This window comes from Alosa sapidissima, chromosome 24, assembly GCF_018492685.1.
Source record: "Alosa sapidissima isolate fAloSap1 chromosome 24, fAloSap1.pri, whole genome shotgun sequence".
Classification (NCBI taxonomy): Eukaryota; Metazoa; Chordata; class Actinopteri; order Clupeiformes; family Clupeidae; genus Alosa; species Alosa sapidissima.
The window spans coordinates 8,273,074-8,286,865 of record NC_055980.1 but is presented as its reverse complement, the minus strand read 5'-3'; the positions used below and the strand labels follow the sequence as shown (position 1 = coordinate 8,286,865).

The 13,792-nt window shown below is 50.4% G+C and overlaps 1 protein-coding gene across 1 annotated transcript in view; it reads left to right on the top strand.

Annotated features, from left to right (window-relative positions):
- The window catches only part of LOC121700710 (transformation/transcription domain-associated protein), an 84,368-nt gene that overhangs the window by 44,498 nt on the left and 26,078 nt on the right, over positions 1–13,792 (top strand). Inside the window, 9 exon segments of the mRNA XM_042083914.1 lie at positions 537–750; positions 1,039–1,164; positions 2,706–2,852; positions 5,556–5,755; positions 6,114–6,235; positions 6,886–7,099; positions 8,903–9,082; positions 9,996–10,142; positions 12,088–12,207. Of these exon segments, the coding sequence (XP_041939848.1) occupies positions 537–750; positions 1,039–1,164; positions 2,706–2,852; positions 5,556–5,755; positions 6,114–6,235; positions 6,886–7,099; positions 8,903–9,082; positions 9,996–10,142; positions 12,088–12,207 (1,470 nt within the window).

The following is a 13,792-nucleotide window of genomic DNA, read 5'->3' as shown; positions in this document are numbered from 1 at the left end:
AAAGACGTTTCAATTTTCAACACCAAATATAGGACAATCCACAAACAACTAACAGGCATTAGGACGAACATAAAGGGGGCGCTTGAAGGCGCACAATGGCGTGAAGTTTCATGCACAATGACAAACAGGAGTGCAACATTTTCGAAAAACAATAAGCAGAGTGGACTGCCATAACATCAGTGAAAAACATTACTGCAGGCTTCAACGTGGCTGCGTTTACAATTAGAAATGTCAAACAAATTTCGCCTACGTAGAACTCACGACTGCGCAGTTTGCATACCGCTTTGTCCTTCTCCATAGTTTGATATACCCAAACCCCAAAGTGCTTCCATATCGAACTCCTCAAGTTATTAGGGCCTATCACTCGTATCTCTCATGTCGTTCTCATGCTTGGTAGGGATGTATCCAAAAAATGATACATCCAGAGTCCAGTGTATGCGGTGGTAGTTGGGCTCTAACCCCCTGTGTGTGTGTGTGTGTGTGTGTGTGTGTGTGTGTGTGTGTGTGTGTGTGTGTGTGTGTGTGTGATCCTCCAGGAGCAACCGGCGCAGGCGAACTTCTCCAACATCTGCACAGGGCTGGAGATCCTGTGCTTCCTGCTGACCGTGCTGCAGCCGGCTGGCGTGCTGGCCCACTTCAAGCCCCTGCAGCGCGGCATCGCCGCCTGCATGACCTGCAGCAACACCAAGGTGCTGCGCGCCGTCCACTCGCTGCTCTCCCGCCTGATGAGCATCTTCCCCACCGAGCCCAGTGAGTCCCCCACACCCCCCCTCCCCTACACAGGACCAGTTGGTCTGAGTAATCATAAGTCTGTGTTGCCATTTGGCTTTTTTTTTTTATTATTGCTCTTTTAGAAGTGTTTCAGGAATTCAACTATACAAATACAAATGTCATTGTTTTTTTTTTTAATAAAATTGTGCTTTTATTGAAAGAAGATGGGCCACAGGAGATGCCCTTCTACAAGTAGATCCAGTACAAATGGGTTTTTCTTTAGTCAGTGCATGTCTGTCTTTGACCCTGTGTAAATGTGTCTCGCAGGCACCTCCAACGTGGCGTCCAAGCATGAGGAACTGGAGTGTCTGTACGCCGCCGTGGGCAAGGTCATCTACGAGGGCCTCACTAACTACGAGAAGGCCACCAGCGCCAACCCCACGCAGCTGTTCGGTAATCCGACACCCCCCCTGGGTACCCCCCTCCCCCACCCCGCCTGTCAGCTGCCGAGACGAATGGACGCCCGTAACCTTTTTATTTCCCCATCAGCCTCCGCGTCGCCACAGCGACCAGCCCTCCACCTCCACCCGCCTCCGTAAAGAGCGTGTCATAATGGCTGAACTTTAGTCCCTAATGCGGCTTATTTTATGGCAACCGAATGGGAGATTGATTTCTAATTTGAAAGGTTTTTTTCCCCTCTTTTCTGTGAGCTGGCTTTTAAAGCCCATCAAAAAGCCGAAATACTGAACGGCTGTTCAAAGGCGGGTGAGGAACGTTGGGCTCGTGAAAGAGGAATGATTTTTTTCCCCCACCCTTTTGAAGTGAGGTGGTGAGTGGGGGTAGTGGGGGGGTGAAGAATAAAAAAGGTGATAAAAAGCTATTGGGTAACAATCTAAATCGGCATCCATTTGATATTGTCCCAAAAATGGCTCAGCTGGTCAATAAAAGCGACGTGGCGCAGCCCAGGCGGAAAGCTAAAGTTACACGCCGCACCGCGATGATGCATGCGTCTCGCCGAGGGTGACTTTTTACATTTGTCTCCCCGTGTATTCGCCACCGCCACCACCACCACCGCCACTGGCACCACCGTCTCTCCCCTGAGCCACGTCCCCAAAGAAAGGCATTGCTCAAGCTCAGCTTTCCTTCCCGCCCAGCAGTGCCCCTCTCACTTCCTCGCTTGCAACAACAACTGTGACAAAAAGCCAAGGCCGCCTCCAGAAGTCATGGGCGGAGGCCGGGGCGGAGTGGAAGGTCCTCAGGCAACCGAGGCCACGGTGGGGGTCCAGACAAACCGCCACCCTCCCTCCAACCCCTCTCTCCATGTCATGCCATTGTGCCCCTCCACTTGAGATGCTCTCGGAGGACCAAATGAGTCTCTCTCTCTCTCTTTCTTTCTTTCTTTCTTTCTTTCTCTCTCTCTCTCTCTCTCTCTCTCTCTCTCTCTCTCTCTCTCTCTGCTTCTACTCTGATATCCTGTCTTTGTAGAGCAGATTTTTCTTTGCCTCTCCCCCAAGCTTTGCTCTTCAGTTACAATCCTTCTCCTCTGTGTCCAGCCACAGGACTCCACATGATTTAGCACAGTGGTATTATGTGATGAGCAAATAAATGTCATCATATTCTCGGCTTCTCGCTCTCTTTCTCTCTCTCTCTTTTTCTCTTTCTCTCTGTTTCTTTTTCTTTCTTTTTTTTTCTAAATTTCTTTCTAAATTTCTTTGTGTGTATGTCTTGTGGTGCGTGTGTATGTCTCGTCGTGTGTGTATGTCTCGTCGTGTGTGTATGTCTCGTTGTGTGTGTGTGTATGTCTCGTCGTGTGTGTGTATGTCTCGTTGTGTGTGTGTGTGTGTATGTCTCGTCGCGTGTATGTCTCGTCGTGTGTGTGTCTCTCGTCGTGTGTGTGTATGTGTGTCTCTCGTCGTGTGTGTGTATGTCTCGTCGCGTGTGTGTGTATGTCTGTGAGATTAATGGCCGTCCTGTCCTCTCGTGCTGTTCCTCAGGGACGCTGATGATCCTCAAGTCGGCCTGCAGCTACAACTCCAGCTACATCGACCGCCTCATCTCAGTCTTCATGCGCTCGCTGCAGAAGATGGTGCGCGAACACCTCAGCCCACAGACCACGCCTGGGGCCAACGAGACCAGCACAGGTGAACACACACACACACACACACACACACACACACTCAGGCATGCACACAGATGCACTGTATAGATAGACATACAAATCCACAGTATACTAACCGCCCTACAGCCTGTGGAATCCTATTGAGCACAGGCCTTCTTTATTGGAGTACCTGAGAGAGTTGTGATTCTTCCCTGAGGCTTTAAGTGGTGCATTGCATACAGTGAGGCCTTTAAGAGAACAACAGTGCTACACAGTGTCCTGAGGTCTCACACAGACACACTATACTGTGTCTGCTCTCAGCCCATCTCCAGCCATCAGTCCCGTCTTTACTCCCCTTTATCAGAATCCTCGGCACCTTGTGTGAGCAGCTCGTCTTGCCGTATCTCGCCACCGTCTGTCCACCCCCATCTCCGCGTCTCCTGCGCACAATAGCCTCCTCGTCCTGTGACTGACAGAACCGAAGAGAGAGAGAGAGAGAGGGAGAGTGCTCCACAACATTTTGAAAGGCCCTTGAAAGGGAGGAGAGGCGTGGGGGGAGATGGGGATCCAGATTGGGGCCCTCGGAGGGAACACGCCACGTCCCTGTGTGCTCCCTCGTTTAGGTGTGTGTCTGTGTACCTGGCCCAGGAGTTAACATGGAATACAAAGGCTCCTAAGGTGGTGGTGGTGGTGGTGGTGGTGGGGGGGGGACACTTCAACTTGTGGTGTCCCCATTTGACCACTGGGTGTTGCAACGACCACACACATCTGCCTGCCTTCCCTGAGGGTTTCGCTGCATGGCCTTTAAGAGGGGCTAGCCAGAGTCTTCTGCTAACGGAACCCGGGACAGTGCCGCCCCCTGGGAGAATGTCTCATCTCCTGTGTGCTCCTCTGCAGCGGGATATTAGCACATTGGTTTAATGGCCCACTTGACCCGGGGCAGGCCGTAACGGTAGTGGTGCGGTCAGTGTCAGGTCGTGCCAGGTCCTCAGTGCCTAAAGTGACCGCAGTGTCACTGTGACCCTCCCTCCCACTCTCCTCTCGCTTCGCACACACTCGTATATGAGTCAGGTCAGCCCAAGCAGCACAGCAGCTCTCTCTCGCTCTCTCTCTCTCGCTCTCTCTCTCTCTCGCTCTTGCGCTCTCTCTCTCTCGCGCTCTCTCTCTCGCGCTCTCTCTCTCTCGCGCTCTCTCTCTCTCGCTCTCTCTCTCTCTCGCTCTCTCTCTCTCGCTCTCTCTCTCTTGCGCTCTCGCTCTCTCTTGCTCTCTCGCTGTCTCTCTGTCTCTCTCTCTCTCTCTCTCTGTGTCTCTGTCTGTCTCTCTCTCTCTGTGTCTCTCTGTCTGTCTCTCTCTCTCCCTCTTTCTCTCTGTTTATTTCTATACCCCCCTTCCAGACCGCAGTCTAATCAGCTGTAAAAAAAAAGATTGGAGGCTTGTGCAACGTCTTGGCCCTACTTTTCTCATTTTCGATTCCCACTTCTCTTCTCTCTCTCTCTCTCTCTCTCTCTCACTCACTCTCTCACACACACACACACACACACACACACACACACACACACACACACAAACTCCCCTCCGTCTTTGAATAGCAAATCTTTCCCGTGGTTGTCAGAGAGTCTGTATTTCAGTTTAGTCACCGTTCATCTGTCTGGAACTGGCCCTTCTGATATTCCCGCTACCCAAACATGGCTGGCCTGCTGGTGCTGGCTGGCAGGTAGCCCACAGACTGCCCTCTAGCCTCCAGCCTCTGAGCCTCGCCACCAGCCTCACCAGCTGCAGGCACAGCAGCAGCAGCAGTCCCATCCATAGTCTGTGGCGCAACGTTGTTAATGATGGCTGGCTTCACAGCTCTCATTTTGAAGAGTCTCCCCCCCTCCCCATCTCCTCCTCCCTTTCCCTGGCTCTCTCCTTGTCTCTCCCTCTCTCTCCCTCCTCTCTCCCTCTCTCTCGCTCCCTCCCCTATTCTCCCTCTCTCTCTCCCTCTCTCCTTCCCTCCCTCCCTCTCCCCTCTCCGTGCTCGTCCTGGCTCCAGCTGCATCTGTGCAGCTGTGGCGTGTGCTGCTGGCTGCTCATGGCTGGGTAATGATGGCCGCCGTGGGTGTAGCCCAGACTGCGCTGGAAGATGTTCACCGAAGGTCCTCCGAGGCCAGGCGTCCCCCCAGAGAGAGACCGAGACGCCGTCTCGTCCCTCAAAAACCAGCAGTGCTGCAGGGCATTGGGCTGGAACGTTCCAGTGTGTCAGACTCGGGTTTGTTTGGCTCTGGTGACCCCAGCAGCAGTCTTGGGAGTTTGGCTGCCCTGGGGGACTTTTCTAACAGTTGTTGCTCAGGTTGTCTGCAAGCGTCTCTGTTGTCTCCCTCCCTCCCTTTTCCCTGGGTTGAAAGTTTTTGATTCGTTTCCTGAACTCTTCGACTTCTGTTTTATAAATATTGCACTGCACAAAACTGTGGGTAACTGAGTTTTAAGTGAGGTGTGCTTTTGCTATGCTAGATAGATGGATAGGTAGATAGGTAGATTTAAAAAAAAAAAAAATATATATATATATCTCCCCATGGGGATAGCTTAATGTTTTCACACATCATTCCATTCTCCATAGCAATACAGCACCATATATCACAATACAGAGGGTCTGCACAGCACTACATCTAACATATAACCAAAGGTTGGCACATACAACATCTAGCAGAAGGTCAGCAGCACACCACATTCTAACATGTGCCATCGGTACGTCTCCTCGTGTGTCCAGTGACGAGTGAGCTGGTGATGCTAAGTCTGGACCTGGTGAAGACGCGCCTCTCAGTCATGAGCATGGAGATGAGGAAAAACTTCATCCAGGTCATAATCACCTCACTCATCGAGAAGTCTCCCGACCCCAAGATCCTGCGCTCGGTGGTGAAGATTGTGGAGGAGTGGGTGAAGAACAACTCTCCCATGGCTGCCAACCAGGTACGGGCACCCGTCTGCCATCTTTGACCGTGTCATCGCAATTCACAACCACTTAGTTAAGTATGAAGTAAGTAGTGTTGGCGGTTTATCACCTTGTTGCGCAAATGCAACATATTGATCTTTTTCCACCATATTGAGAAGGCTTGCAGTCAGCTAAAAATCGTGGAAAGGAATCATGACAACCGAGCGAGATCAGGCGTGCTGTCCTGACATCGGCTCCCACCATGATGGATGAAAGATAAATTGATCTCTCTCTCTCTCTCTCTCTCTCTCTCTCTCTCTCTCTCTCTCTCTCTCTCTCTCTCTCTCTCTCTCTGTGTGTGTGTTTATCTTTCTCTCTCTCTCTCTCTCGGCCCAGATGCCTAATCTGAGGGAGAAGTCCATCCTGCTGGTGAAGATGATGACCTACATCGAGAAGCGCTTCCCCGACGACCTTGAATTGAACGGCCAGTTCCTGGACCTCGTTAATTACGTCTACAGGTAATTACACAGATTAATCACGCCCTGGTCCAGTGCCAGCGCCACTGCCACGCGGCCTGGAGGCTGCCAGCTGTCACCATGGCAACCGGAGCGCCACTCTCACGCCCTGCTCCGGCCGGCGAGGATTTTTTGCGAGCAGGTTGCGGTGGCACAGGTGGGCAGCAGGTGGCACCTGGAGCCACTGAGCGGAAAATGGCGGAGGCGTGTGCCACAGGGGGTTCCCAGCGAGGCTTGGAGGGAGCCAGACGGGCCTCTGGGGCTCAGTCTCCTGACCCCTACGCCCCCCCATCCTGACCCATCTGCTCCTCTCGCCTGTCTGGGCCTGTGGCCACTGCCACCACACTACAGCAGCGTGTCACCGCAGTAACTGTACACACACGCAATCTGTTATACTTAGACATATATTAAAGAAAAACTTGAAAATGTACTAGACTATAAATATGAAATACACTGTAAAAATGTATAATGTAAAGAATGTGATCTGCCGTTTTGATAGTTTGACAGATGTTTTATAGCAAAATACAGAAATTGATTTTGTTTTTATTGTTGGAAATTCCCATCTGACCCTTTGGAAGTGCAGAACTGTTGTCAGACTTTTCTCTATGAAGACTGGTATGACCGGTAAACTGAACTACATGGGTCTTCCGCAGGGACGAGAGTCTGTCAGGAAGTGACATCACGTCCAAGCTGGAGCCTGCCTTCCTGTCCGGCTTGCGCTGCTCACAGCCCCACATCCGGGCCAAGTTCTTCGAGGTGTTTGACTCGTCCATGAAGCGGCGTGTCTACGAACGACTCCTGTACATCTGCTGCTCCCAGAACTGGGAGGCCATGGGCAGCCACTTCTGGATCAAGCAGTGCAATGAGGTGAGGTGACCACCACACACACACACACACACAAGGGGTCCTCATTAGAATGATGCAAAGTGCAAAGTATTAAATCGAACTAAAGCTAATTTAATAACTAGGTAAAAACGATTTTCTAATTGTACGCCATTGGCAATACCTTAACCACAAACATTAATGAGTTGGCTCTCTGACCCCAACAGACTGCACAACAGTTATCGTTCATGCCCAAGAAATGTGCTCGCTAATCGACCTTGCTCTTTGCCTACCATTTAAATTGGGGCCCAAGGACTCCGAGTTAGTGGACTTTCAATTAGTATGTGGAACCAACTAGTTCCAGGAAATGTGGCTTTAATTAATGTATGTAAATTATGAATTTCAAACAAAACATTGAAGTAGCCACACAGAAACACTCTTGAATAATCCATTCTCTTCAAAATGTTACAATCACATTTATGGGTGGACATGGTTTGATTTATGTCCATATAAAACATTGCATTATTGTTATTCTCCATTCTTATTCACTGAAGCAGGATCTTGTGTTTTGCATATGCCACTAGCAGTAGATGCAACAGTGCTTTTGACTTTGAGAAGTCCTATGCTGTATGCCTGTGTTGAAAGAAAGGCAGTTATGTGATTCATGCTATTTCAGCACTGTTATTTCTCAATGACACCGCTTTTACCTGATCCATTTTGGTTGAAGTTGAAAGTGTATATTTAACTCCTAACATTAGGCAAAGTGATATTTTTTTGCCATTTTAAAAAGGTTCATTGAGCTGAGAAGTGGTCTGCAATTGCAGACATGCTGTGACTTACTGGAATATCCGGCTGTGAAACTGTATATTTGCCGCAAAGCTGTGCCCCCCCCCACCACCACCCCCTCCCAACACCCCACACCCACCCCTCTCCTTCCTCCTCCTCCTCCTCCTCCTTCTTCTTCTTCTTGGGGCCCAATTTGCCTTTGTTCCAAAGCGTTGAGTGTGCACTTTGTTGACGGGGATGAAACAGCCGTTACCCAACACGCCGCCGCTGCCTTTCATCTCGCGCCTCTGTTCACTTATTTCCCTTCTCTTTCTCTCGCTCTCTCTCCATCTCGCTCTCCTCCTCCTCCTCCTCCTCCTCCTCCTCCTCTCTCTGCCGCCTCTCTGGACTGCACTGTGACTGAACAGTAATTCACAGTGTCTTCGGCTCCACCCTGTTGTTTTAGATGTGTGGGGGGGGGGGGGGTTGGGGTTGGGGGTCCGGTCGCCACTCGTATGAAAAATCGCACCCGCGCTCGGCGATGCCACAATCAATGCCGCCCGCGCCCCGCTGAATTATTAATGGCGCCGCTCCGCACGGGCACAGAGAGGAGAGAGCCGGTGTTTGCTGATTCATCGTGGCGGCGTGATGAAGCATCGGCCGCTCGTTGCCGCCGGCCCTCTCCTCTCCTCTCCTCTCCTCTCCTCTCCTCTCCTTTTTCTGGCAGGTCCGAGCCCCAGGCCGCTGTCTCCTGTCGTTTAGTAGTGCACGTCCATTACTTAGGACACTTTAATTAGGAATGAGTCATCCTAGCGTTGTTTGGCTAGTGTCATGCTTTTAGGATACATGACACACACACACACACACACACACACACACACACACACACACACACACACACACACACACACACACAAAGAGGAATATATTTTACAGGGATGTTTACATGTCATGTTGCCAAGGTAGCAGTGGTTAAGGTGTGCTGTTTGCTTGGTGCTGATGGCAATTTTTCAGCTGTTCCCTTCCTATTTGACCTATTCTCTCTCTCTCTCTCTCTCTGTGTGTGTGTGTGTGTGTGTGTAGCTGCTGCTGGCGGTGTGTGAGAAGACCACGGTGATCGGCACCAGCTGCCAGGGCTCTATGCTGCCCTCCATCACCAACGTCATCAACCTGGCCGACAGCCACGACCGCGCCGCCTTCGCCATGGCCACGCACATCAAGCAGGAGCCGCGCGAGCGAGACACCACCGAGACTAAGGAGGAGGTGACGCACGCACGCACGCACGCACGCACGCACGCACGCACGCACAAACACACACTCGTCCCTCTCTCACTCAATCACACACCTCACTCACGCACAGACACACACCTCTTTCTCACACACTCAACAGTAAAAAGTGTCATACACATAGCAGCGAAACGTCTCTCTTTCTTTCTTTCTTTCTCTCTCTCTCCCCCCTCTCTCTCTCTCTCACTCTCACTCTCACTCTCACACACACACACACACACACACACACACACACAGTCACTCGTAAAAAAGCAGTGAAGAAAAGTGTAATGTCAGTTCATTTGCACTGTTTACTTTGCTTAAGGGCTGCTATTGTGTTTTGGCTTCACTCCTTCAGTAAAGCATCACAGATGAGATCAAAATATTTTTGGGATGACTTCCTATTAAGTTCCTTCCTATTAAGTTCCTGACTCCAGAGCATTAATGAACATGAACAGAATAGTTGCTGTAGTCTTTAGCCTAATTGATTGAAATACTGCATTTATTTTTATTATTATTACTAAATCACTTAATCAAAAGTTTTATTCTTTATATGTTTTTTATTAGCTAGGGTGGAATGACTTTGCATTCAGGTCATGTAGTGCATCTTTCCCAGGTTGTCAGTGTGTCTACTAGGATAAGGAGAGAGTGGGAGTAGCAGTTGAAGGCCCAGGCAGCCTGGCTCATGTAGCTGTGTTTACACCCATCTCCTTCCCTGCCTGTTCAATCTGATAAGCATCCTTCCTGTCTCCTCCACTCCTCTGTGTAATGCAATACGCCTGAGAGAAATGCAAGGCCAGGAGCAGATTATCAACAATCATGACATTTTTAATTGATTTTAATTTTGGTGTGTGTTCTTGTGTGTACGTTTGGTTTATTTTGTTCAATGCTCTGTGTCTGTGTTGTACAGGACGTGGAGATCGACATCGAGCTGCCGTCGGGCGACCAGGCCAGCCTGCCCAAGACCAAGGAGCAGGCGGAGCGCGACGCCGGCAACCAGCTGCACATGCTCACCAACCGCCACGACAAGTTCCTGGACTCCCTGCGCGAGGTCAAGGTCAGTCACCGGTGCCACCGGCTGTAAAGCAACCCACACTTTACCATCCACCCCTCCATCCACCCCTCCATCCACCCCTCCATCCACCCCTCCATCCACCCCTCCATCCACCCCTCCATCCACCCCTCCATCCACCCCTCTATCCACCTCTGGCACCCCAGGTCCGGATTAACCTTCTTCCTGGAGGGCAGAAACAGCAGGGGACATGAGTTGGCGTGTGAGTCATCCTCCAACCTCCCACTGGGCGGGAAAGGGTTCAGGGCCTGACTTGTTACCCGCTCGAAGTCGGAGTCACCGGCATCATTGCCGTCATGGCATTTGATTGGAAGCCAGATGGCCGCTCCTCCACAGAGCCTGACTTTCTGCCAGTTTTTTTTTTTTTTTTTTTGACACCCACAACGAGAGAGCACTCTGAGTGACCTGTTCCCTCACAGCTCAGCCCAGCACAGCGGTGGCTCCCAGCTGATGCGTCACCTTCACCTGTCTCACGCTCAGCCCACTGCTCCAAAGACTTGGGTGGTGCTCTGAGTCCTAATGTTGATCTTTAGCTATACCCAGTTAGCGCTCGAATTGGCCATCGCGAATGCAGAAAGGGTGGGGGGGAGTGGCAGTGGCAGTCTGCAGATTAGAGTGAGTAGAGATGGATTTGTCAACAAATAGATGGTAATGTTAACCACTGAAAATTAATACCACTCTGCATTCCTGGGTTCTTAGGAGTATGGAGTGTGTTTGTGTACACAAGTTGTACTTTTAACCTCTGAGTATAATACTACTCTGCAATTTAGACTCTCAACTTGGGGGGGGGGGGATTTATTCCTTGGCTCGTTCCGTCCATCCTTCTCGGGGCGTTGACCGGAATGTTCTCCCGTTCTCCCGCATTGCTTTTGATCTGAACTGCGCCCCGTGCCTTTCGAGGTCAAACTGGGCATTGATTAGAGTTTAATGGCTGGCCTCTGCGCAGTTTGATATTCACACCCTTGGATAAATGATGAAGGGCTCGGCGCTTGGACCCCTACCCTCACCCTTCTCACTCTGACCCCGAGTCCAGCACCCTGAAGCAAAGACTGTCAGAGGACATGGCATACACCCCTTGCCGCGTCACCTGCTGTCCCCTGCAACCCATCCCAGTTGACCAGCCCCAGCTCATGTTTGATTGGTCTGACCCTGTATCAGCCTCCTACCTGGTTATGGTGAAGGTGATGAGAATGACCAGGGGAGATCGACTTTTCAACATTGCCATTACTTGACGCTTATTGCTGGACACATAGTGTCCAGATAAGACTTGTGCTAGTGCTAGTTTCTGTAGATACCTGACTTTGACTCTTAGTCTAGTCCAGATTTTGGCCCTTGGTCTCTGATGGTTTGAGGTTTGGAGATGTCCTGTGATGGATTAATTCTTCACTTTCCATACACACTCTGCATGTGTTGCCTCAGTGTTTCAAATGCAGGGATGTTCTCTGTTCTGCCATCAACTGTGTGTGTGTACTTTGTGTGTGTGTGTTCCGCTGCATTCCTACATTTCAGTGTTTAGCTTTTCGTCTACAATTTGGTGTAGTGCGTATCCCATTGTGCGTTGCATTACGAGCGGGCCTTTGCCAGCACTTGTTTTTTAGAGCCAGCGCGTGTGGAACTCTGCAATTCCAACTGACTGATGCCGCCCATTTAGGTAGCGCTGCTTTTAACGCGGCCTCATCCATCGATCGAGGTCTCGGAGGCTCGGAGGCACCCCTGAATCATACTGATTAGACTCACTTCCCCCTCTTTTTGGCGTGCACCACTCCACCCTGGTCGATACACTCAGATCTGCCGGCATTAGTTAGGGGCTCACTAAATGAAGGCTGGCTGGAGGGGGGGGGGGGGGTGATGGGTGTTGGGGAGAAGGGTGTTTGGGGGAAAAGCTTGTTTGATTGGTGGGCTGGGACTGAATGTGTGTTGTGATTGGCAGACTGGGGCGCTGCTCAACGCGCTGGTGCAGCTGTGTCACATCTCCACGCCGCTGGCCGAGAGGAGCTGGGTGCAGCTGTTCCCCCGCCTCTGGAAGATCCTGTCTGACCGGCAGCAACACGTGAGTACCGTGTTCTCATAACACACACACACACACACACACACACACACACCAAAGATCCAGCTTTATTCCATCAGACTATAATGCACCTGTTTTCAACTTTTCAGCACTATAGCAACTATGTTTCCGAGCCCCGACCATACAGAAAAGTGTGGATTTGCACTTCTAACTGCAAATTTGCACACAGTCAGGAGGAGATACATATATAAAATGATTACATTAAACACTCACAATGTCTGTATTGCATAAACACACATACACACACACACACACACACACACACACACACACACTACACATACATACTCACTTACAGTATGCACCAGACACACACAAACAAAAACCCCTTCACGCATGCTCTATTTGCCCTCTAACTCAGGGCCTCATTAATCAACTCTGTAGAGGACTGCAAAATATGCAACTTTTTTTTGGAGGAAATGAACTGCAAGCATTACAATGTTAATGCAAAGATGTTTTAGCCTTGCGATTTCCACGAGGTTCTTGTTCTATTTGTGGTGGTAATTTTTCACCGTAAACGCGTGTGTGTTTTTCTATTTATTTCCATTTCATCCTCATTTGCATGTGGAGAAACAGAATGGGGTGTGTGTGTGTGTGTGTGTGTGTGTGTGTGTGTGTGTGTGTGTTTCCATTCGTGTCTATTGCGCACTGACAAATGAGCTCCAGATATATGCAGGTCTTGTGCAGAGGTTGCTCTCCCTCGCACCGAGCTGTCGGACCGGGCTGGCCTCTCTGGCCCCCAGGCGTCACACCCACACGCCCAGAGCCCCCGTTAGTGGTCAGAGGGCAGCGCTCAGTGGTCTTCCTCGTCCTCTTCATCTTCCTCCTCCTCCTCAAACACCACCACAGCCAGCCTGCTGAGCCCTTCTCAGTCTCGTGTCCTGAAGCAGTCTCAGCTCAGCAGCACCGCCCCCAGGGGGGCTGACTGGCCGACCTTTCCACCCCTCCTCCCCCTACACACACACACACACACACACACACACACACACACACACGGGCGCGCACACACACACACACACACAGGGCATACACACACATGGTGGGCCACTTGCACTGCGCTCCCCCTGTGCTCCCGACTCGGCGGGCGGCGTAATGAGGAGAAATCTCCTTCATTTATGCAAAGTCGGGAGGAAGTTTAATGGACCAGATGTCGCCTGTTTAAGACTCCTGATTTGAAGAGATGCCTGCAGAAGTTTTTTAAAACGCGCTCCAGTCACAAAGATCTGCCTCAAAGTGGCATATTCATTTTTTTCTTATTCAGTTTTTTTTTTTTTTTTTGATTTTTTTTTATTTTTTTTTTATGTATAATTTATTTATACTTTTTTTTTTTTGTTTTGTTACTGTGGCAACAGGACCAGGGCCAGGAAGGCGCGTAGCATTTAACCTAATGAATATGCCATCTAATCATAATGCTGGATGGCTCTGTTAATTAGGAGCTTTGGCGGCCCCAGCCCCCCCCCCGTGTCATATGTGCGAGTGGAGAGATTTAGTTTGGAGGTTAGGCCAAAGTGAGCCTCTTATACTCATGCAGGGCATGCTCAGGCACATGTGTAGCGCACACGGTCAC